Source organism: Bicyclus anynana, chromosome 9, assembly GCF_947172395.1.
Source record: "Bicyclus anynana chromosome 9, ilBicAnyn1.1, whole genome shotgun sequence".
NCBI classification, from domain to species: Eukaryota; Metazoa; Arthropoda; class Insecta; order Lepidoptera; family Nymphalidae; genus Bicyclus; species Bicyclus anynana.
Genome location: NC_069091.1, coordinates 972,004 through 994,409, shown reverse-complemented (window position 1 = coordinate 994,409; position 22,406 = coordinate 972,004). Strand labels below are relative to the sequence as shown.

Sequence of the window (22,406 nt, the reverse complement as noted above, 5' to 3'; positions counted from 1 at the left end):
CTACATAAATGTAACTAACATAATGTTTATTTTCAGACTGTAGGTGCAGTCCATCAAGCATTCTATGAAATAACAGAAATGCCAAAAGTCAAGCTGTACTGATGTCACATATAGGTATACATATAAACAACCCCGGAGGACCCTATACACAGATTTAAAGAAACCGGCTATCATGGCAGGGAATAGCAGTGATGAGCTCTGAGAATACTGTTTTACCAAGAATACTGAGAATACTTTTGTCCTTGAAAATCTGAGTTTTCAGATCACAGTAATTGGAAGACCCTCATACCTTGAAAAGTCAGCAGCATTTAATATCGAAGTAGTAGGAGTGAGTGCAGTGTATTGTAAGGTGGTCACTCACTCTGAAGTCCATAACAATAGAAAATATATACAAATCTTAATTGAATGAAATTTATTGATTCACATCTTTAATAAAGATAATGATTAAATGTTTACTTCTGCATTTTTCATTTAAGTCTGGCCCTATAAAAATATACAATAATAACTATAAGTTATATGTAAATTATGTATTTATTGTTGTTATTAATTAAACTTTGTATCAAAAGGATATAGGTTTGATTTTAGAATAGCAATAAGTACTGTGTGGTTCATTATTATCAGCCCATTACCGGGCCAAGCCTCCTAAATATATAATATATAATATTATGTGATCTAAAGCTTTGTGAAATGCAATTTTACCACTATTCCTAAGGATAAGCTACACTTATATTTATTTACTGCACTTACTATAAATTGTAAAAAAATACAGCATAATAGTACCTACTTGTAATTATTTCAGGTAATTATAGGTGGTTTTGAGTAAAATAAACAAATTTCCTCTTACAATATTTTTTTTATTTCAAGTAGGATTCCACATTACAAAATTATGAAATATCAAACTACTTATACAGTAAATAGTATGCTTGGGATTTCTCTGCGTGATCGTATCACAAATGAGGAGATCCGCAGACAAACCAAAGTCACTGACATAGGTAGCACAGCGAGTCGTGAAGCTGAAGTGGCAATGGGCAGGCCACATAGTTCGAAGAGACGATGAAATCGCAGTGTTGGTCGAACCCCCACTAGGTGGACGAGGGCATCAAGCGGGTTGCAGGGAGCCGCTGAACGCTGGCGGCTCGAGACCGTTGTGTTTGAAAGTCCATGCAAGACGGCTATGTCCAGCAGTGGACGTCCATCGGCTGATAATTTTGTATATGATCATGTTCGTCCACATAACTTCAATATTTTTCTAACAACTCCTTCTTGTGAGAAAGAAACTTTTTGATAAAATTGATCTATTGTACACTTGAACGAATTAAATTTTACTACGATAAATAAAAACAAAAAGTAAATGAAAATATTAGAAACTCAATTATTTTGTAAAATGTCAAAAAATTAACAAAATACGTCTCTCTGTGGTTGTGTCACAGAATTTTCAAAGATCTAATGTAAAATCATAGACAACATTTGCTTGAAACTCCAGTCACCTAGGGGCTCTCCAGTAGTTTGTTTATGAAATGCAATGAATGATGATTCAATAGTCAGCCCCTGGGTGAATACTGAATATTGGTTTGTGGGGGATTGTTCACTTCACGACTATGAATTCCAGGGTTACAAACTTACAAACTTTACCTCTTTATAATATTAGTATAGATAAATATAGATGTATAAACATGTAAAAAATATATATAAACATGTCACAAACACAACAAACCATGACGATAATTATTTTAAAAATATATATAAATTTAAGGTGGAAAGTAATGTTTAGCAATTACTTGGGTTTATTCCTTACATGCCCTGCTAAATGATGTTATGTTTATCGCCTACAAAGATATCAATTTAATATGGTTAAACCATCAGGACAACTAAAGGACCAAGAAGGCCCACCATCTTTAGTTGTAACCATAGAACACTAAGCTAGGTAACGCATTTTAGTTCTGTGATTATACCTATAATAAACCCTTGACGTGTTCCCTTGTCAGTGATTCGGCTGCATCATCAGATCGACTCCAGACCTTCAGTAACTTGTAGTGCATTAAAATACTTTATGAAAAAATAAGGAAACGCATTGGCCGCCCCTACAATTTTCAATACTTCTTCTCGATTTCTCCAGGATCTCATCATCAGATCCTGGTTTCCTTATCATGGTACCACCCTCGGAACATCTTCTTTCCAACCAAAAAAGAATTATCCAAATTGGTCTATAAATGACGAAGTTATGCGCGAACACACATAAAAAAAAACCGTCGAATTGAGAAACCTCCTCCTTTTTTTGAAGTCGGTTAAAAATAATTGATGGCCACAACCAATCATATCCTGAGACTAGGCGTCAACGCAACAGTTGTAGTGCACAAGTGTGTACAGGCACACCTCTATACCGTTGGCTTAAGTAAGGTCATGGTTAGGATAGGTTAGGTCAAGGATAAAGCCCTCCTTTTGGATGTTTCAGAATTTCAGGGACACAGCAGAAGACAGAAAAAAAACGCAATAATATGGCACAGACTTAATGTGGGCAAATTAAAAAAAATAAAGATAAACATATCCCATACTGTATGGAAAACCTGGCACTGTAGTTAGCCGTTAAGATACTTATAATGATGATTATGAAAGGAAAACGAGCAAGTGAGATGAAAATAATTTTTCTATAGGTATTTCCATCTACTAAGACAACGCAACAAATTAGGAAAAAACTAAATGAAAAATTAATTCACTAACACTTTTACCCGACGTCAACGCGGTACACGACAAATGGCAAAAGGCAATATCTAAGTAGATATTTAAAAAATCTAGTTACCTACATAAAATTATCTTTCTAATGAGGAAACATACGATAAATAATGTTAGGTAGGTTGGTAGATATCTATAATGTAAATCTATCGTGGCGTGTGAAAAAATTAACAGGTTTAACCACCTTCTTGTGTCCAAAAGAAGGCTCAGAGAACGATTCGATCACGCAGAGGTCGATTGAGCGAGCTGGATGTATCTCTGCGTCATCCAATCAGAAATTAGAATCATCATCATATCAGCCGATAGACGTCCACTGCAGGGCATAGGCCTTTTGTAGGGACTTCCAAACATCACGATACTGAGCCATCTGCATCCAGCGAATCCCTGCGACTCGTTTGATGTCGACAGTCCACCTGGTGGGGGGTCGGCCAACACTGCGCTTACTAGTGCGGGGTCGCCGTTCCAGCACTTTGGGACCCCAACGTCAATCGGCTCTTCGAACTATGTGCCCCGCCCATTGCCACTTCAGCTTCGCAACTCGTTGAGCTATGTCTGTGACTTTGGTTCTTCTGCGGATCTCCTTATTTCTGATTCGATCACGCAGAGATACTCCTAACATACTCGTTCCATCGCCCGCTGTGTGACTCTGAGCCTTCCGCCATATCAGGCCCATAGTTAGCAACCAAGTCTCGGAACCATAGGTCATCACTGGCACCACGCACTGTTCGAAGACTTTTGTCTTCAGGCACTGAGGAATTTCGGACGAAAAGATGTCGCGAAGTTTCCCGAATGCAGCCCAGCCGAGTTGGATTCGACGGTTCACCTCTTTCTCGAAATTGGACCTACCTAAATGGATCATATGTCCTAGGTATATGTATTCGTTTACAATTTCGAGTGCAGCGTTCTCAACTATATCCGCAGAAAAACCAAAACCTATATGATGATATAGCTTAACCTGATGAAAGCTGATTTCGACTGGTAATGAGCGGGGCACTCATTTCGAAGAGCCGGGAAAAGTTGTGGTTCCAAGGTTCTGAAAGAGCGACCCCGCACCGGAATGCACTGTGTTCGGCCCCAACTAAGTAGACCGACGACATCAGTCAGATCTAATTGAGGGTTCGAGGCCTTACAAGAAGGCAATGTCCAGCAGTAGACATCCATCCCAACGATAGATATGATGGCACTTTAAAAAAAAAATATAGGCGATGATTTTTCACTTAATTACAGGTGGGCTATTCCCCGTATTCGTCACGAAGAGCCGATGGATTTTGTGGTCCCAACCCCAAGGTGCTGGAATGATGACCCCGCACTAAAAGGCGCAGTGTTGGTCGACTCCCCACCAGGTAGACTGTTGACGTCAAGCGAGTCGCAGGGATTCGCCGGATGTCGATAGTTGTGATGTTCGCCGGATCGTGATGTATGGAAGTCCCTACAAGGCCTATGACGTCCATCGGCTGATCGGATGATGATGATGATCAGATAGATTATCTGCTTGCTCTGCCAACTATTGTTACTCTAAAGTTATCTTCGGTAAGTAGGTATAATATGTAGGTATATCAGATATATCTATACGTATGTTTTCTGTGTCTATACTAATATTTTAAAGAGGTCACGTTTGTGGTATTGTAAGGGGTAATCTCTGAATCTACTAAACCGATTTTTAATTTTTTTTTACCAATAGACTTGTGAATAAAAAAAAATTGTCTCGTTATTTGTGAGTGTAATACGCTATATTTTATCCTCGTATTCTCACGTGAACGGGAACTACGTGGGTGAAATCTTGGGGCGTCGGGTAGTTTTAATTATATGATACTTTTAAGGTTACTGATTGGTGCACATACATTGAAATTTAAATTAGTATAATAATTAAGGATGACGAGAAATTAAATGCATAACGCAACCTTGATATTACAAGGAAAACAGGTTCACTTTTAATGTACTAGACAGAAGTCTCATAGGTACCTATTAAAAATAAATACAAATATAAAAATAAGTGACGTCATAATGCAAGTATATACCTATATTACCGTAAAATTAATAGCTCCATTGTTCAGTATTAATAATCAGATCAGATGAAAATCGTAGCAATGTTAGCAACCCACAATCAGATAAACCCTGGAGAGCTGCCAGCATGACGTCTGGTAAAACTGAGCTACTGGCATGTGGGTATATCGGACCGTGGGTGGGTAGCTTTACAAGACAATAGAAATCTCGGTATATAAGACGACACCTAACGAGGTATAACAAATTTAGTCAAACAAACTTCCTGGCAACATCATCATTATCAATCCATATTCGGCTCAAACTGCTGACCTCTCCTCTCAGAATGAAAGGGGTTAGGTCAATGGTCCACCACACTGGCCCAATGCGGACTGGCAGACTTCACACACACAGAGAATTAAGAAAATTCTTTGGTATGCAGGTTTCCTCGTAATGTTTTTCCTTCACCCTTTGAGACATATTTAATTTCTTAAAATGCACACAACTGAAAAGTTGGAGGTGCATGCCCCGGACCGGATTCAATCCCACACTCTCCGGAATCGCAGGCAGAGGAGCGGCATATCCTAGGCTATCACGGCTCTCATCTGGTAACATGCAGAATCGTAATCTGCATGTTTGTCTGAGTTCAAAACTGTAAACAGTCCTCGGAATATGCACACTCAATACCACAGAGCGCCTGCTCTACATGTAGGTATGTTATGTGTGAAGTTTTACAACATAATTATGTAAACATTACTATTAACAGGCTGATACTGATTTGTAATCATTGTTGGACCTATATTTTACTGAATTTACTGTTACAATACAGTAAAGTTAAGAGCAAACACATTGAGTAATTGTTAGTGTTACAATATCCCAGAATAAAGTGAATGAACTCTTTCTTTAATTAATGTTGCCCACTCATTATCATTTATCAACCAGTACAAACAAACTTTATGTATAAGGTAAATATATTAGGTAAGTATATATATCTTTTTATTCTTTACAAGTTAGCTCTACAATCTCACCTATAATAAGCGATGATGCAATCTAAGATTGAAGCGGGCTAACTTGTTAGGAGGAGGATAAAAATCCACACCATTTTCGGTTTCTACATGACATCGTACCGGAACGCTAAATCGCTTGGCGGTACGTCTTGTCGGTAGGGTGGTAACTAGCCACGGCTGAAGCCTCCCACCTGCCAGACTTGAACCAATTAAGAAAACCTCAATCGGCCCAGCCGGGGATCGAATCCGGGACCTCCGTCATATACCTACTCATATTTCCACCGCGAATACCATTGCCTTACAGAGGCCGCAACTCCGTCCGCGTGGAATTCAGTTTTTCACAAATCCCGCGGGAAACATGAACTTTTTATATATTTTCACTCCAAACTTCAGCCATATCGCTTTAGTAGCAGCAGTGCAAAGGAGGAACAAACATTTGACACACAAACTTTCGACTTTTAATATTAGTGTGATGTGATGTGATAAAAGCTTAGTGGCATATTTTAATTTCCATATTTTCTTACTTGTTTGTAAGGTTTTATATTTAGAGAGAGAGAGAGAGAGAGGAATTAGAATCTGTTTAATTTGATTGGAAAAAAAGTCAATGTCTTAAATATAATATGTAGGTAGTAGCAAAGGATTATAATTAAAAACTGGCCAAGTGCGTGTGAGGTCACGCGCTGGGTTCCGTGTGAGGTTACGCGCTGGGTTCCGTAGATTAAATTAGCACTTTTTTATATTTTAAAATTGGATCCCTGAATCGAAAAAATGTGACCCAGACCCTGAAATTTCCAGACCCATCATATTTTTAAATACCTATTCAATGATACCCCATTATCATTACACCAATAAGATAACCCTAAAAAAACATTTTTAACTTTGTCAACATTTTTAAAATGCATATATTCATGCTAAATAACAGCTTTCTAGTAAGTAGAAAATAATAGTCTCTGAGCTAAGCCACAGACAGACAGACAAACAAACATGGTGAAAAGGGTTCCTTGATGACTAAGGAACCCTAAAAGCAGTTTTCTATAGTTTTCTTGCATGTGTGCAATCACACTGATATCATAAAGGCGAAAGTTTGCACATGTAAGCATAGTGTATGTATGTTTGTTACTCTTTCACTCTACAATTACTAACTTGTTTTGGCTGTAATTTGGATAGGGGATAGATTAGGTATATCCTGGATTAACATAGGATAGGGTTTTTCCGTTTTTTTATCTAAAAAAATCCATGGTTCATGTAAGATTTGTAATAAAACAGAACTTTATGTGAACAGAGTATCAAGTGTAACAAAAATAATCTCTAGATTAGCATGTTTGAGCAAACAACTCTGTAGTTTTATTGCCTACATTCATCTGGAATTAGATATGATTGATTCCTTTATATTGTGAAACGATTTTTAGCAAATCCAGAGATTAAAGTCCACTGTAATGTCTATTACCCAGTGGTTCCCAAAGTGTGTGCCGCGGTGCCATGGTAAGCCGTAGAATGTAAAGAGGAGCACCTTGAGTCGATCCTTATTCTTTATCCAAAACCACAAAAATGCGCGAGTACCTTATTTGAGCGCTCGCATTGATAAAGAACATAGGTACCTACTAATGTCAAGTATAATTATTGGTGCCTATTCCTTTTTTCTTCAAAGGGTAGGGTGCTGTGTCAAAATACTAAATTTGTAACTGTGCCGCGGTATGAAAATTATTGGGAACCCCTGCTATAACCTATTGTAAAGAGAAAAGGCTTATTTGTGTGTTAGAATTGAATAGGCTCTGAAACTACTAGGCCAATTCACAAAATTCTTTCAACATTTGAATCCTACAGTATATTATTTCATCCTGTATTCCCACAGTAAAAGAAACTATGTGGATGAAACTTTTAGGCGTCTGCTAGTATAATATACACTTGATGATACAAACAGTCAGCAGAGGCCATTCTCAAAATAATTCACATAGTAACTGCTTGCCTATTATTTCTTGTCTTGTAATCCACATACAAAAAAAATCTTACAATATTCACTCTCTCTTTAAAAGAATATTTTTCATAGGCTTTTTAAATAGTCTTTTTCTCTTTCTGTGTGTCTGTTGAATGTGTCTATTGAAATGAAATAGAATTAGTATAAAAGACAAGTTTTCTTTGTTTTATATTTCATTTCAAATATGTTGTTTTGGGCCCTGCAATTTCACTGATGTAGCAACCTTTTTAAATATAACTTACATTCGGTTTCCCATCAAACTAATGAAATATTCTGATTAGAAACACAAATAAATAGAATGTTCTGAAATATGCAGATAACTCTTAGTATAAGTATTAAAAATTTTGTAGTTATTGTTTTATATTTAGTATGAAATATAAAACAAAGAAAACTTGTCTTTCATACTATAATCATATTTATAAATTGTTTACTTACGTTACGATTAAATATTGTGCCACTTCTATTCAATTTAAATTTAATTTGCAAATTATGTTAACCCAAACATAATAGAAATTAAATAAAATATTCAGTTCTCATAAATATTTTGTACACAGCACTATCTATACAATAAATGCACATTAAATAATGATATTCACAAATCTCTCGTCCATCCCAAACAAAATATTTACGAAAACTCAACAAATGAAAATTGAAAATTGAAATGACAATTGACAAAACAAATCAAAATAACAGTGACAATGACAATGACAACCATATTTTTTTAATAAAATACTTACATCTCTGAGTTCTTGCTCTTTTAAAATAAAAATATCACCTACAGATTTCACTTAAATTAAAAATCCAAAAAGTAAGCCGGGTAAGCCTATGAAACAACAATGTAAAGTTTTAGTTTGATAATTTAACGTTATGTGTTTTTTTACTTGCTTTCGTCTGTGCGCGACACTTAATAATTATCTCGTGAAGTTGAAGACATTTCGACTCGAACCGGATTATCGCTTTGTCTTTAGTCACAGCGCAATTAAACGGATCGTTTCCGGTTCGGCGCTATTAGTCGATTCGAAGAATAAATTAGTCCAAGTCCAAGAAGTCCGATTTGTCTTCAAGAGATAAATGTCGTAGGACGCATATAAGCCTGCTGGTCTCGAGCTCTGAATAATAAGTCAATATCATAGTATCATAGTCATATAATATAAAAATACGAAAGCAAGTCGTACACTTACTGATATGTATTGTACTATGAGTTCAAAGCACATAAAGGCTTGATGAGCTTTTGATACATATATAAGATAGAGGTTGGAGAGTAAATCTGTAAACCCTTAAACGTTTGGTAATTCGAAGTACAGGAAACGCTACATGTTCTATTCTCAATGTTATTCACGACTATTTTTTTTATGTACTTACTTACGCATGACCACAATCAAGCCAGATGGAAAGCATAGATGAGGTCTAAGATGAAGCGCGCTTGCCTAGAAGATGCCTATTTACTCTTGCCTTGAAGGTGCACAAATTATACATGTCAGGAAACACAGACGCCGGAACGGATACCGACTTGCGGACAATAAATTCAACACCACCTTGGGTCAGTTGGTCGTCATGCGATAGTAGAACAGTGGCGTGTTGAAAGATTCTTTTCCGTCTTCAGAATTCAGATAAACCTATAAATTCATGTGCCTATATACCAATACCTCCATCTCGATCATCTTTCTTCGGTCCTCAAAGTCTGTGCATTTTACACTGGGCCAGGTCCAATCGTAGAGATTGGCAGTGCAGATTCTCAGGAATAGTCAGCCGGAGTTCTAGCTTTGTCCTTGCGTTACGGTTACCACAATAATAATATAAACAAGTCTATATAAATATCTATAAACAAGTATCAAAAGGTGTACCAATAAAAGAAAATACTTACCGTACTATACCTATGTAGATTGATGTGTCTGATATGAAATCATAGATTTAAGTCGGTACGGAGTACCTAATATAATTCTATGGTATACCATTGAATTTATAAATTGTAATATAATATGGGTTAGTCTAACAAGAGTGTGGGTTAAGGGATATTAAAAAAAAACAAATTTATGCCTACAATATTTGTTTATTGAATAAATTACAAAATCGCACATGCAGGCCATATACTTGCATTATAGTTCAAATAAACATAGAATTCCTAAAAACAAACATATAAAATAAGTTTTATTTTACAATAGAGCCATTTACACACACAAGATAATTCACTCCCAATCTATCCAATACAATACGAGAAAGTCGTACAAGATAATAAAAGGGACAACAAAAAAAAAAATATTAGCTACACTCTTATTACCTACTATCATGAAAATTAAATTTCATTAAGTACTGAACCAAATTACCAAAGCTTTTAATACGATTATTAATTCCAGTCAGTAATATGACAAGTGCAACTGTCACTGAAATGTCATTTTACTGACTGGAATTAATAATCATATGTAAGATTAATCCTTGTACGATTTTAATAATTCCAGTCAGTAAAATGACATTTCAGTGACAGTTGCACTTGTCATCTGACTGGAATTAAAAATCATACAATAGGTACAACTTTTCAATGAATGTTGCCCTATTTTTATAGTCAATCTATTCAGTGAAACACGTTTGGCTTTGAATGTACTGGTAAGATGACAGTCCATGCATATTTGTGTGTATAAACTGAAGGAGCTTTACCGCTGCAGACACACAGTTTTACACACCAACAAGCCTATTAAACGCTTGTCTGTACAGCTTCGACATCGAACCAATATATGCTTTTGGATATATTGGTATATCCATTTGGATATAATGGTATATCCAAATGGATATAATGGTATATCCAAATGGATATATTGGTTCGATGTGGCGAATAACAAACTTTGAGCAAGATAGTGTTGGTTCGATTTGTTTACAAGACAGGTACAATCAAGAAGACATTCATGAACCGTTGGATAACGGAACCTTCACTCCCCACCCCTCGACTCCTCAACACGCGCCCGCGTTTCAAGAACCAGCTTATGTCTAAGGGCCCCATATGGATTCGAAACCAGTCGGGCATACTCCGACGTTGTATCAAATGAGTTTTAACCTAAAATTAATTAATATGCAAATGGTTTTTCCTTAATAGATTGACTATACCACATTCAATAACGACATTAAAGACATTGTAAAGTTTAATGCAAACAATTGTAATATCCTTTACGACACGATTTACATTACGATACGTTTGTAAAACGATTATTCGACTGCGAATGAAACATCCTCATGTGTAAATGGATCTAAAGCATTTTTATTTATATTGAAGCATACTTTGGAATGGTTTACAAGATACTAGCGCGGGATAAAGCCTTTCTTCGCTAACAATCAACAGCAGTGACTTTTTATGTCTGTGTGTATAAAAATACCAATAATCCTACCAAACCTTGTTAGCTGTAACTATGTAGTAACACATAAAGCTTAAATTGATATTTTGGTCAAAGATTACAACCGGAGATATAAAAGTGCCCTTCGCCGAACCTTTCAAATAAACAAGCTACCACTAATTGCCTCACTGAGGCCATAAATGCATTAGTAGGTAACAATGACATGGCATAACGGGCGTTGGCATATCTGACGATTTTAATCTTTATCTTTGATGGTATAATATAGTTTCATGAATCATGGACGCGTCACAGCTTTAAAAAACAATACCTTAAGGCTGTGTAGACATGTAAATTTGTCCATTCCAATTCAATAGATCACTAAAACTATATTTTTGTAGTATATAATAACACTATACTTGTATAGTATACATTCCCATTGTATTTCTCAAGTTTCAATTTTACTTAATACCGAGCTTTTCGTAAGTTAACTCAGTCCTCTCTCGCGCAGTACAGGGGGGCAGGGGGGGTTAAAAATAACGATAGAGTCGCTTCTACAGTAATTTTCAACCCCCCCTGCAGCCCCTATATACCAATAGGGGCGGCAAATACATTTTCTTATTCTTTTTCCTTCTGGGCCGCCGTTAAAGCACTTGGCCATGTGATTGGCCGTTGTGTGTGGCTTCTTTGATGTAGGTCCTCGCTGGACTCATGCAGTTTTATACAAGCGGCAGGTATTGCAGGACGTTGTAGGGGCACCCCCAGGGGATCATTCACCCGCTGAGTGTCAAATTATCAAACAAATAGAGGTTAAGTTCGACACTCGAAGAATCCCCTGGGGATACCCCTACAACGTCTATGAATTCCACTATCATTCTCTCATTACTCTTTGTCGGCACCCCTGTACTACGCGCGAGAGGTCGGAGCTAAAGACTAATATCCAAATCGTTAATAGAGAGAAGGAAAACCTCATTAGTGAACTTTTTCTTTTCTTTTTTTAAATCACGCACTTCAACAAATTGCTTACAAAACAAACAAATAATAATTATTTATTTATTACGAGCGTGCATCCATTAAAATGAGAAGTCGTCAAACTGCGATTGAATTTAAACATCCAACATAACCTTCTAGCTTTCCCATAGCGAGACATCCATGAGGATTTCCCCACATCAAAAAATGGTATAATCTATCTCAATTCCAAATTACAGCCAAATTGGTTCAGACGGCTTCGAGTTGCAAACAAACTTTCGCCTTTATAATATTATTGTGATGTGAAACTTATTCAATAAAAAGATAAATCCCCCAATTCAATCACAATTCGACGTTCCCTAAAGGCACATATCAAGGGTTTAGCTTACAGTATTTGTTTACATTTCCACATTATTATAGGTGGCGGCCTATAAGTTGAACCATGCGCAGTAACGCGTAACCATATTAATACGGTGCTCCATTTCATGGAAAACATCAACACAACCGGTGAAGAAACATGCATACCTGAGAATTTTCTTAATTCTCTACGTGTGTGAAGTCTGCCAATCAACATTGGGCGTGGTGGATTGGCCTAACCCCTCTCATTCAGCCGTATATGGATTTCTAATGATAATGATGTTTTGGTTGTATTGATTTTTTCTTATTCTAATATACCACTAACACGCCACTGTTAGTAGACAAATTAAAAGCTTTAAGATTATTTTACTTTGTGGGCCACCATAGAGCATGTGTTTATAATTATTGTACCTGCACTGACAACACTCATTTTGGTTCAACTTATTTGCCGGCACCTATACTTACATATGTAAACACACATCAATAATTGGGTGTAAAAAGCATAGTTCTACTGCCGGGAGAATCACATCAAGACAAGCATTTTCAAATCATAATAATTAATATAACATTTGACATATTGTGTGTCAAAATTACATCTAATTTCGCTAGTTTATTGACCAGCCGTAGAACCGTTTTGTCAAAACGGTCCTCTTATCTTGTGGCAACACCTTCAGTAAGAAAAGGGCAAAGATAAGGATCAATTTACATTTGGTGTTTAAACCGACCAAGCTGCAATTGTTTGATAAAAGAAAGATTCTGACGAACTAGGAAAACCTCCTCCTTTTTTGAAGTTGGTTACAATCTATCAATTATTAACAATATTGACCGAAAGTGATAGTTGCATGCTCTTCAAGACACAGGGGTATCACCGAGACTTCTCGACTATTTTTTGGGAGGGAGGAATAAATCCCCCCCGAAGACTTTCCTGATTCTTGCAACATGGGTGTTTTAAAACAAGCAAGCTCTAACCTGTTGCGATGGATTGAATGATAGGATAGATTAGGTAGGCATTTGTTTAACTACTACTGGATAAAAAAGGTATAGTATGTGCTAAATTTATAGTCTGTTGTGACATTGGAACATGGGACTGCACAACTATTAGGGTTCCTAACGTATAAGGTCTTATAAGGTCACTGGCGTCTGTCCGTCTGTTACCATCCGACTGGGATCTATTTTAGTGTATTGCACAGACTCAAAGTTTTGCACATACTATACTCAGAGGCACAAGTATCCGCCCACTTTAATATGACGCGAGTATATTAAAGTGGGCTGATAATTGTGCCTATATGAATTGTGAGTATATATTTGAAGCAAGGTTTATTCCCTTTTCTTACCAAAGGTGCGGTATCTTTGGAAAACCGAGAATTCATAATCCAACACACAAAAGTATACAACTAATTAAACGCATACTTATAAATGAACCCTAGATACATACCCCAGGTTCCCTAACTTACGGTGACGGTGTTAGTGTATGGCTATGAGACCAGATTCGAGAAGCTTCTGTATCTTGGCTGCTATCTCCGGGTTCTTGAGGTGGTCCTGCAGGGCCTGGGGGTCCTGCTGCATTTGTTCCAGGATGCAGCGCATGGCCGGGTCCCGCAGGATGGTCTGGACTTCGGGGTCTGCCATCGCACGTTTGCGGACCTGGAATATTCGGTTTTTTAGGTTACCATCTTTTGAAGTGATAACTTCTTATAAGAGGGTGTCACAGCTGAAGTTGGTTGGTTAGACAATGGGGATGATGACTAGGTTTGAATATATTGATTTATATGATACATTCGTATCATATAAATCAATATATTAAGGTATATAAGGTCAATGTTAACTAATTTATACATAAAAAGCGAAGATTGTCTGGATATTTGCAAAATAAATAAGATTATAAAATTTCAAAATCTATTAAAAATCGATTATCGTAATTAGATGAAAATTCATACAGTTTCAACTTCCTTACATTAAATGTGACATTTTTCAATAAATGAACTATAAATAAACATAAACGGACAAATAACAAAGATATTAGTAATTTTGTTTGAACGCCCATACAAATCTAACGATCATTACGACCTATGACGTCATTAAATCGTGCCATTATATATGGGGCGTTCAGGGATCCGAGGCAGAGCCGCAAATCTGACCCTTTAAATCCCTGGTAGCTTTGAAAGTAATGATCGCAGATATCCTGTTACTTTGCTTTCCTATACTCTTAATTTTAGTACAATTTAAAAAAAAACTGTCATCATCCCTATTAAATTCAATTAATTAAAGCGATTAGTTTAAGTTATCACTTCTGTCAAGCATCCCAAGATGCACATGTTTTGTTTACTAATGAGTTTCTTCAACCCATTTAATGTTTTACACTGACTGACTGTACATTTATACAAATAAAATTTAAGTGAGTGTCTTTGAATTTATTTGAGTTATTTAGTTACTATAACAAACACTTTTTTAATCAATTTAGCCATACCAGAAATCTCTCAAGCCAAATGGATTTTAATAGGACTTCTGCTAGAAAATAAGAGGTTGACACAGCAACTACTTGTCATCCCAAAAAACCATGGATCCTGCGGGATTTGTACAAAAAAGTTCAGACCTCTTCAACTTACTTCTTCAGGGTTAGAGTTGAGCTGTGTGGAGCAAGCGCGGTAGCCCTCCAGAGCTTCTGCGTTGCTGGGGTCCAGTTCCAGAGCCTTCTGGTAAGCCATCTGAGCTTTGGCTGGTTGTTGCATGCCCTGGGGATAGAACAATGATATCAACAAGAGATTGTTGAAAGATTGTTATTGTAGACAAATTATAGAAGTACAAGTATTCACCCAAATTCACAAATAAAATAGTCTGTCATTTTCTGAGGAAAATGAGCTTAGATTTGGTGGGTATTTTTTTAAAAAGAATATTTGCCATAACTTTTTTTATAATATGACCAATATTCCTTTCCTTTTGGGGGATCAAACCACCACTCCTCGATAATGATGAGTTCGACCACTCTTATTGTTGAGCTATTGAGGCTATGAGCTATATATATCTCAATACTATTACTACACCATTCAACTACTTAGGGAGGTATTTTTACAGAGCTCTTTAATAGACAAACATGATTACAACTATAAAACATCAATTCTATACTTTTTACAATTGCATTAGATCTTTGATCATATACTTTGACATTAGTCTGAGGCCTGTATGTACACCTAACTACTACAAACAAATCAAAACTCTCATCACAAAATAGAATATCTATACCAACCTGGAGGATCTTGCCCTTCCGGATCCACCCTTTGATGAACCTGGGGTCCAGCTTGCAGCATGTGTCACAGTCGCGAAGGCCAAGGTCGAAGGCCGCCAGCTTGGTGTAGCAGGCCGCACGGTTTGAGTACAGCTTGGGGTCATCTGGATTGCGTTTGATGGCCTCTGTGTAGTGCTTCATTGCTGTGCTGTAGTCACCTAAAAATTGGAATCAATCAATGGAGTGTAATGGCATTCAATCAATATAGGGTTATGGGTTAATCAACAACCAACTTAATAAACAAAGGGCCTTAAGTCAATTAACAAGATATAGCAAATCAATCAAAAAAGGGTTGTGGATCAATAATTAACAAGGTGTTGTGAGTCATTTTAGCAGACTCAGAAGTGATAACAAAAATAAGAAAACTAATGTCGAACAAAGGTTATGATTCATAACATTTGTCAGGACAACTTAATTAACAAATTAAACTGTAACCAAAATAACACCCTAGAATGGCAGTGTTGAGTGAAGTCACGCACTTGTGAACGTTGTGTGTAGGGTTAAAGGCGCCTTTGACTGTAAACAAACACTCCCCTTTTCCACTCAAGTCAAGAGAAATCAATGTGTTGAGAATAAATCAACAAGGTATTTGGAGTTGATTAATGAGGTGTTGATAGTCAATTTAACAATGTGTTGGTAGTCAACCAACAAGGAGTTGAAAGTCTATCAACAAGATGTTGAAAATCAATCAATAAGAAGGTGTGAGTCAATGATGTTAAGTACCAATCAAGAAGTAATTGTGAAGCTTACTCAATAAACAAAGGGCTTAGTCCATGAACAGGATATTTTGAGTCAATCAACAAGTCATTTTGACTGAATAAACAAATGGATGTAAATAGAAGTCAAAATATGATAAACTGACAATCAGAAACAACAATTCTTTGAAATTTCAAACTCCACTGTGTTACTACTCATATAAATGTGATAAAGGTGTTTATAAAGCTGTAAACACTTACCCTTCTTGAAGAATTCATTTCCAAGTTCCTTCTCTTGTTCAGCCTTGACGGGATCAACGTACGCCTTTCTCTCTTCTTCTACAATCTTCTTCTCCACCTCACTGAGCAGAGTCTTGATCTCTGGTGTGCGATGCTCTGACATTGACTTCTCAAAGTATGTTTTCGCTAACTTCCATTGTTCCATTTTTTTATAAGCATTACCTGTAGAATTAGCATTGATAACATTTAACTTTTAATTAGATTTGAAAGTGTTTTATAATTTACTAGCGGACGCTCGCGACTTCGTCCGCGTGAAATGAAATTCGATTTAAACTTTCAACTACCCCTACCCCTACCCCTCTTTCTAATTTTCCGAGCAATTTTTTAAATTTTTACCATCATAAGAACCTTTCATGACTATAACAAACACATAAAAAAAAAAAAAGTGAAATCGGTAAAGCCGTTCACGCGTGATGGCGTGACCACAGGATATTAAGATTAATTTTTATATATATAGATTAAATTTTTTATCCTCAATCTATTTAAAATAAAGTATTTATTGCCAAGCCAGTTAAGAGTGTGTTAGTGTCAATTGCTCCATGCTAAAGTTGCCAGACTCAAAACTGAGAGGTCATGGGTTCTATCCATAGTCTTTGAAAGGACTATTGTCATTCCTGTACATTAAGGGAACAAACATTCAATGTAGAGAGGTCAATTCTGTAAATGAATTGTATTTCCAAATTGCCAAAAATGCAATCAGTAAAATTTTTGTCTGTCTGTCTGTATGTACATTATAGAAACAAAAACTACTTGACAGATTTTAACAAAACTTATATATACTTTTTACGTTATAGTATACTTTTTATCATGCTACGATAAATAGGAGCAGAGCAGTAAAGGGAAATGTTGGGAAAATGGGAGAAGTTACTCCATTTTTACAGCGATACTACTGTAAGGGCTGGATTAAAGAGGTCTAAGGGCGGACGAAGCTGCGGGCGTCCGCTAGTTTTAAAATATACCCATGAAAAATGAACCTAGATTAGAGCAGTGTAGTACCAAATGTACACTACACTAGTATGAAGAATGAAGTTGTGAGCCTTTTAAAAAAAAGTAAAACCTGTTTTAAAAAACACACTTACCAATCCTTGTGAAAGCCTTTGCAATTAATTTAAAATCAGCTCTATTTTCTCTCCCAATCTCAATTGCCTTTTCACACTCTTTTATACATTTCTCATACTCTTTCTGCTCAAAGTACACTGCGGCCATATTCGTATAAAATGTAATATCTGTAGAATCAAATTCTATTGCCTTACTATAGTGTTTAAGGGCATTGTCAAAATCTTTTTTCTTGTAACAATCATTGCCTAAATCCTTTTCTTGTAACGCTTGTCTACGGTTTTCGGGTAAATCCTCATATTTTGGCTTGTTTGGCTCTTCAGCAGCTTTGGGCTTTGGAGCTGGGGCTTCTGGTGTAGTTGGGTCTACGTCCATTGGTGTTTCTTCTAAACCGAGCAATACACTCAGTGTTGTGAGCACGCGACTGTCTTCCATTTTGGAATCTAACATTCGGTAGTCATATGGGTTGATATTCTGTAAAAAAAAAAATTACTCCAGTAACAAATTGACACAGTCTAAATCCAGTTATAAATTTGTTAAAAGAAAATTTATTACCAAACCACAAACAGGAATGAGTATTATACTTCAATACTCACAATATAAAGAGATAAAGTTTGTGGTGTTACAGGGGGATGTGGTGTTTGTAGTGTTACTATGGATCTACTTAACCAACTTTGAAATTTTATTTACCACTAGAAGGCCATGTTATTTGTCAGTGTCATATTATTCACACTAGCAATTTGGCTGAAATTTGAAATGGAAATAGATTTTACTCATCTGTTACTTTTCAACCTGGAAAAATCTATGGTTCCCGCGGGATTTGTGAGAGCCTACTTGAAATAAATGAATTTTGAATAAATAGTAATTTGGACACTATGAAAATTGACATAACAATAAACACAAAATCATTTCCTTATCATTCAATTATTATTTTCAAGAACAATGATCATTATTATGGCATGACAAACTATTTTAGGCCACATTTGATTAAATGTGTAAATTACTAAACCAACAAATGAAATTATAATAACTTATTATTCATGCATTATTCAGGTCTTACAAAATACCAGTTGCTACATATTAACTTCATGTAATTGAAGGTTAAAATATGCATCAAATCTAACTAGGTAAAGTAAAATTATATTCAGGTATTTGTGTAAAGCCATGATAGCCCAGTGGTTATGACCTCTGCCTTCACATTGGAGGGCATAGGTTTGAATCCAGTGCAGGGCATGCACCTTCAGCTTTAAGTTAGGTGCATTTTGAGTAATTAAATATCAGTTCTCAAAGGTGAAGGTAAAACATTGTAAGGAAACTGTCATATCTGGGAATTTTCTTAATTCTCTATTTGTGTGAAGTCTGCCAATTCACATTAGGCTAGAGTGGCGGAATTTAATTTGGAGCCTGTCTGAAACTATCTTATATATCATCATTATCAACCCATATTCAACTATTTCTTCAACTAGAGAGCAAATTTTTTTTTAACTGTAAGTGCCAAGTTTAAATCCAGAGCAAGCAATGGATTCTAAGGCAATACATATTGCCCCCTCCCCCCTATATGGCTTTGGAACATCAACAACAATCACCACCCCCAAGCACAGAATGCAGAGTCAGAGGATCACAAGCTTTAGCTAAATTAAGTCTCTTTATTGACAACTAGCCGATACACCACCTGCATAGCTCCTGCTCATGATAATTATCAAAATCACAGATTATCCCCAACAACCTCACAAACTTTAACACACTATAATATTAGTTTACAAGTATAGATAACCATATCCTATCTGTGAGTTGACTATAAGCAAATGTGATGCAAGATAACAATTTTTTCTATAAAATCCCTTCTCTTCTCTCCTTAAGAAGATCCAGATTAGAGCTCCTATAAATCTACACAAGCATTAATCTTACGTTACACTTACCTTAATCATATCCACATATTCTGGGTCATCCAGCCAATCTCTAGTCTTGGGGCTTGCTCGTAACTTAATAAACATTTTTTCTAATCTAATCCTGGCTTCCTCTGCCTGCTTCTTCACTTCCTCCAGCCCCGACGCCAGCTGCTGGTTATCAGGCTCGAATTCTAGACCCTTCTCGTACGCTGCAATCGATTCTTCATGCTTGCCTAGATACGCTAAAGCGCTGCCTTTTCGGGAATAACCTTTGCTCCATTTAGGGTTTAGAGACACTGTTTTGTTGGCATCTTCCAACGCGGCGCTGTAGTTTTCCGCTTTCGCGTAAGCAGCCGATCGGTTGCTATACAAAACGTGGTTTTCGGGGTCCAGCTCTATAGCCATTGTGTAATATTTAATAGCCTCAGCATACTTCCCCGAGGAAAGGGCTGCGTTTCCCCTCTCTTTTAGTTTATTAACCTGCAAATTTAAGGTCTTTTTAAGACTAGTCATCCAGCAATTACACAAAACAGCTGAAATCGGCATAACCTTACCTGCTCCATGACTGACGCTAATTTTTTTTATAATAAAATTTAGCTAAATTGCACTGTATTTGATTAGCACTTTGCTTTAACAATGCACAATGTTTTAATATTTCACACGCTTTGTTCAATGCTCAAATTACTTTAACGACCGAATCTTGAAATTCACTGAATTAGAAATATAAAACGACACTGACACTTCAAATTCGAGAATTTTCTGGGTAAATCTTCTTTGTGAATTTGAGTTGACATAAGCTCATCGTTGCCAGCATTAGTTTTTCTAATTCACCACAAATCTAAGTGAAATTACCCGTAGAGGGAGAATGAAATTAAGAAATTTCCCAAATTGAGGAAAGAAAATATCCCAACAAATTCTCCAAGTTTTGTAAAAATTAAGGAAAATAATAATAAAATTACTTAGTCCAGTTTTTATCTTTAATGGTCTTTGCCTTTGCCATATTATTCTATCAGTTGAAGATTTTTTTGGATTATAAATTGTCAATCACAATCACACTAATTTTATAAAGTATCTTTATGAAGATAGATGGATATTTGAAGATTAACAAAAAACCTCTCGCGTAGAACCACTATTGTTTTATACTTTGTTGGTATTCCCAGTGAATTTGGGGAATTTAACAAAAGTTGGCAATGCTTTAATCATAAAAATTATAAAACTAAAAAGGCATGAATCCAAGCTAACGAGTAAAGTTTATCGTTATTCGTTAATCGATTATTTGATCGATGTTTTAGAGTTCGTCAGACGAATAGATTCTTTTTGAAATATATATATATTGAAATATATATTTATAATATACAGGAAGAAAATTTTTTTAGTGCGGATATTTTTATATTTTGTACATAAACAAAATTTAATGATCACGTATTTTTTCTTTTTTTTTTTAACTCAAAAATAACAAAATTATCGTTAGCTAAAGTTATTTACTTTTGAACAGAATTTTAGGGTCACCCTATTGTGCGTTTATTTTATTTTCGTTTGATACCTAAAGGACGTCACCAGATCACTTTTAAGCTGAATATATCTTGTTTAGTAATAATATGTACATTATTTTGTTATTTTAGAGACATAAATTAAAAAAAAAAATTACATAAAATGTATCGAACTGTTTGTAGATTTATATTCTATTAATGATACAGAACCACGAAAAAAAATATCCGCACTAAAGACCGAATCACCCTGTATATTCTTTTTGAATAAATACTTAAAAATAAGACGTAACTTTATCTTTTATTAAACTAGAAGATGTTGACCTTTTTTGCCAATGGAAAATGATGCCACTCAACTACACAAACCAGCATTTGGAGCTTTTTACACGACAAAAACTACCAAGAAACTTATTTACTCAGATTACAACAATGTGAACATCGAATTCTATAAAAACAGTTTTTCGATAAAAAAAAAACGTTGATAATTTTGACAGAGGAGTAACAATTAGCGAGGTGGTCCTTTTAAAATGAGTCTGAGTTGGTCTGAGCATACCTTGTACATATTTATTCTGTGGCCATAACTAAATAGACAATTTCAACTTTTTAATTTTTATCTGTTTCCTGCTAATGTCACGCTAATCGCTATTTTGCATGGAATCGTGATTACAATTGGCGAACAGTGGGGAATACCAAGTGAATTAATGGTGATCGATGGCAAATTGACCGCTTCCGTGTTAACAGCATTAACGGGTCGCGCGTTCCCGTAACTCCTGGTGACTCATCGAGGTCCTACATACGCTTGTGACCATGGACACCGACGATGGAGAATCTTCAAGCAGTGGACCTATGTCCAGCTTGAATAGCTTGTTCTCATTCACAAGTCCTGCCGTCAAAAAACTGTTGGGCTGGAAACAGGTAAAGAAACTTATAAATACCCAATAGTAACTTAAAAATACAATTTATCGTAAATTATCCTTTAAACGCCTGTCTTTGACTTATATGCTGTGTAGAAATAGGTTTGCCGCTAAAGTATTATTAAACTGCTGTATACCATCTTGAAAATGGAAAGTAATTCTAATAAATGTAATATATCTAATTTCTAACATATCTAAAAATATAAAAAATATACTTTCTTGACTTGAAATTTGTATAATGGGGCTTCAAAAGAAAGTAAGCTCCATGATAATTTGTATCTGTATAATATAAAGATGTTTATGCACAAATAATAGTAAAGTATACATATGTATTTCTGTTGTAAAGAAATATATCAAATCACATTACATTTACACAGAAGTTAAAAATTATTTAACTTTTAGTATTGCTTCTGTATGATATAATTTGGAATATAATCTACAGTAATA

The 22,406-nt window shown here is 35.8% G+C and overlaps 3 protein-coding genes across 3 annotated transcripts in view; 1 reads left to right on the top strand and 2 right to left on the bottom strand.

Annotated features, from left to right (window-relative positions):
- LOC112043214 (protein croquemort) overlaps positions 1 to 8,339 on the bottom strand; it is a 33,833-nt gene extending 25,494 nt beyond the window's left edge. Inside the window, exon 1 of the mRNA XM_052883330.1 lies at positions 8,128 to 8,339. The gene's annotated coding sequence lies outside the window, so the exon portion shown is untranslated. The remainder of the gene's footprint in view (positions 1 to 8,127) is intronic.
- A 1,383-nt stretch (positions 8,340 to 9,722) lies between these two features.
- LOC112054276 (stress-induced-phosphoprotein 1) lies at positions 9,723 to 20,341 on the bottom strand. The gene is made up of 7 exons (XM_024093982.2): positions 20,113 to 20,341; positions 19,589 to 20,038; positions 17,693 to 18,143; positions 16,575 to 16,775; positions 15,580 to 15,776; positions 14,942 to 15,067; positions 9,723 to 13,979 (listed from the first exon to the last, which is right to left on the bottom strand). The coding sequence occupies exons 1-7, from the start codon at positions 20,119 to 20,121 to the stop codon at positions 13,800 to 13,802; spliced, it is 1,614 nt and encodes a 537-aa protein (XP_023949750.1). The 5' UTR covers positions 20,122 to 20,341; the 3' UTR covers positions 9,723 to 13,799.
- A 1,321-nt stretch (positions 20,342 to 21,662) lies between these two features.
- The window catches only part of LOC112054274 (protein mothers against dpp), a 12,699-nt gene continuing 11,955 nt past the window's right edge, over positions 21,663 to 22,406 (top strand). Inside the window, exon 1 of the mRNA XM_024093979.2 lies at positions 21,663 to 21,960. Within this exon, the coding sequence (XP_023949747.1) occupies positions 21,853 to 21,960 (108 nt within the window). The 5' untranslated portion in view covers positions 21,663 to 21,852. The remainder of the gene's footprint in view (positions 21,961 to 22,406) is intronic.

What these genes read in the sequence shown, in the direction of transcription:
- LOC112054276 (XM_024093982.2), bottom strand. An exon ending in AAATGAATTCTTCAAGAAGG is followed by an intron (nt 15,777 to 16,574) that starts GTAAGTGTTTAC and finishes TCCAATTTTTAG; the next exon opens with GTGACTACAGCACAGCAATG. An exon ending in TCAACTCTAACCCTGAAGAA is followed by an intron (nt 13,980 to 14,941) that starts GTAAGTTGAAGA and finishes CGAATATTCCAG; the next exon opens with GTCCGCAAACGTGCGATGGC.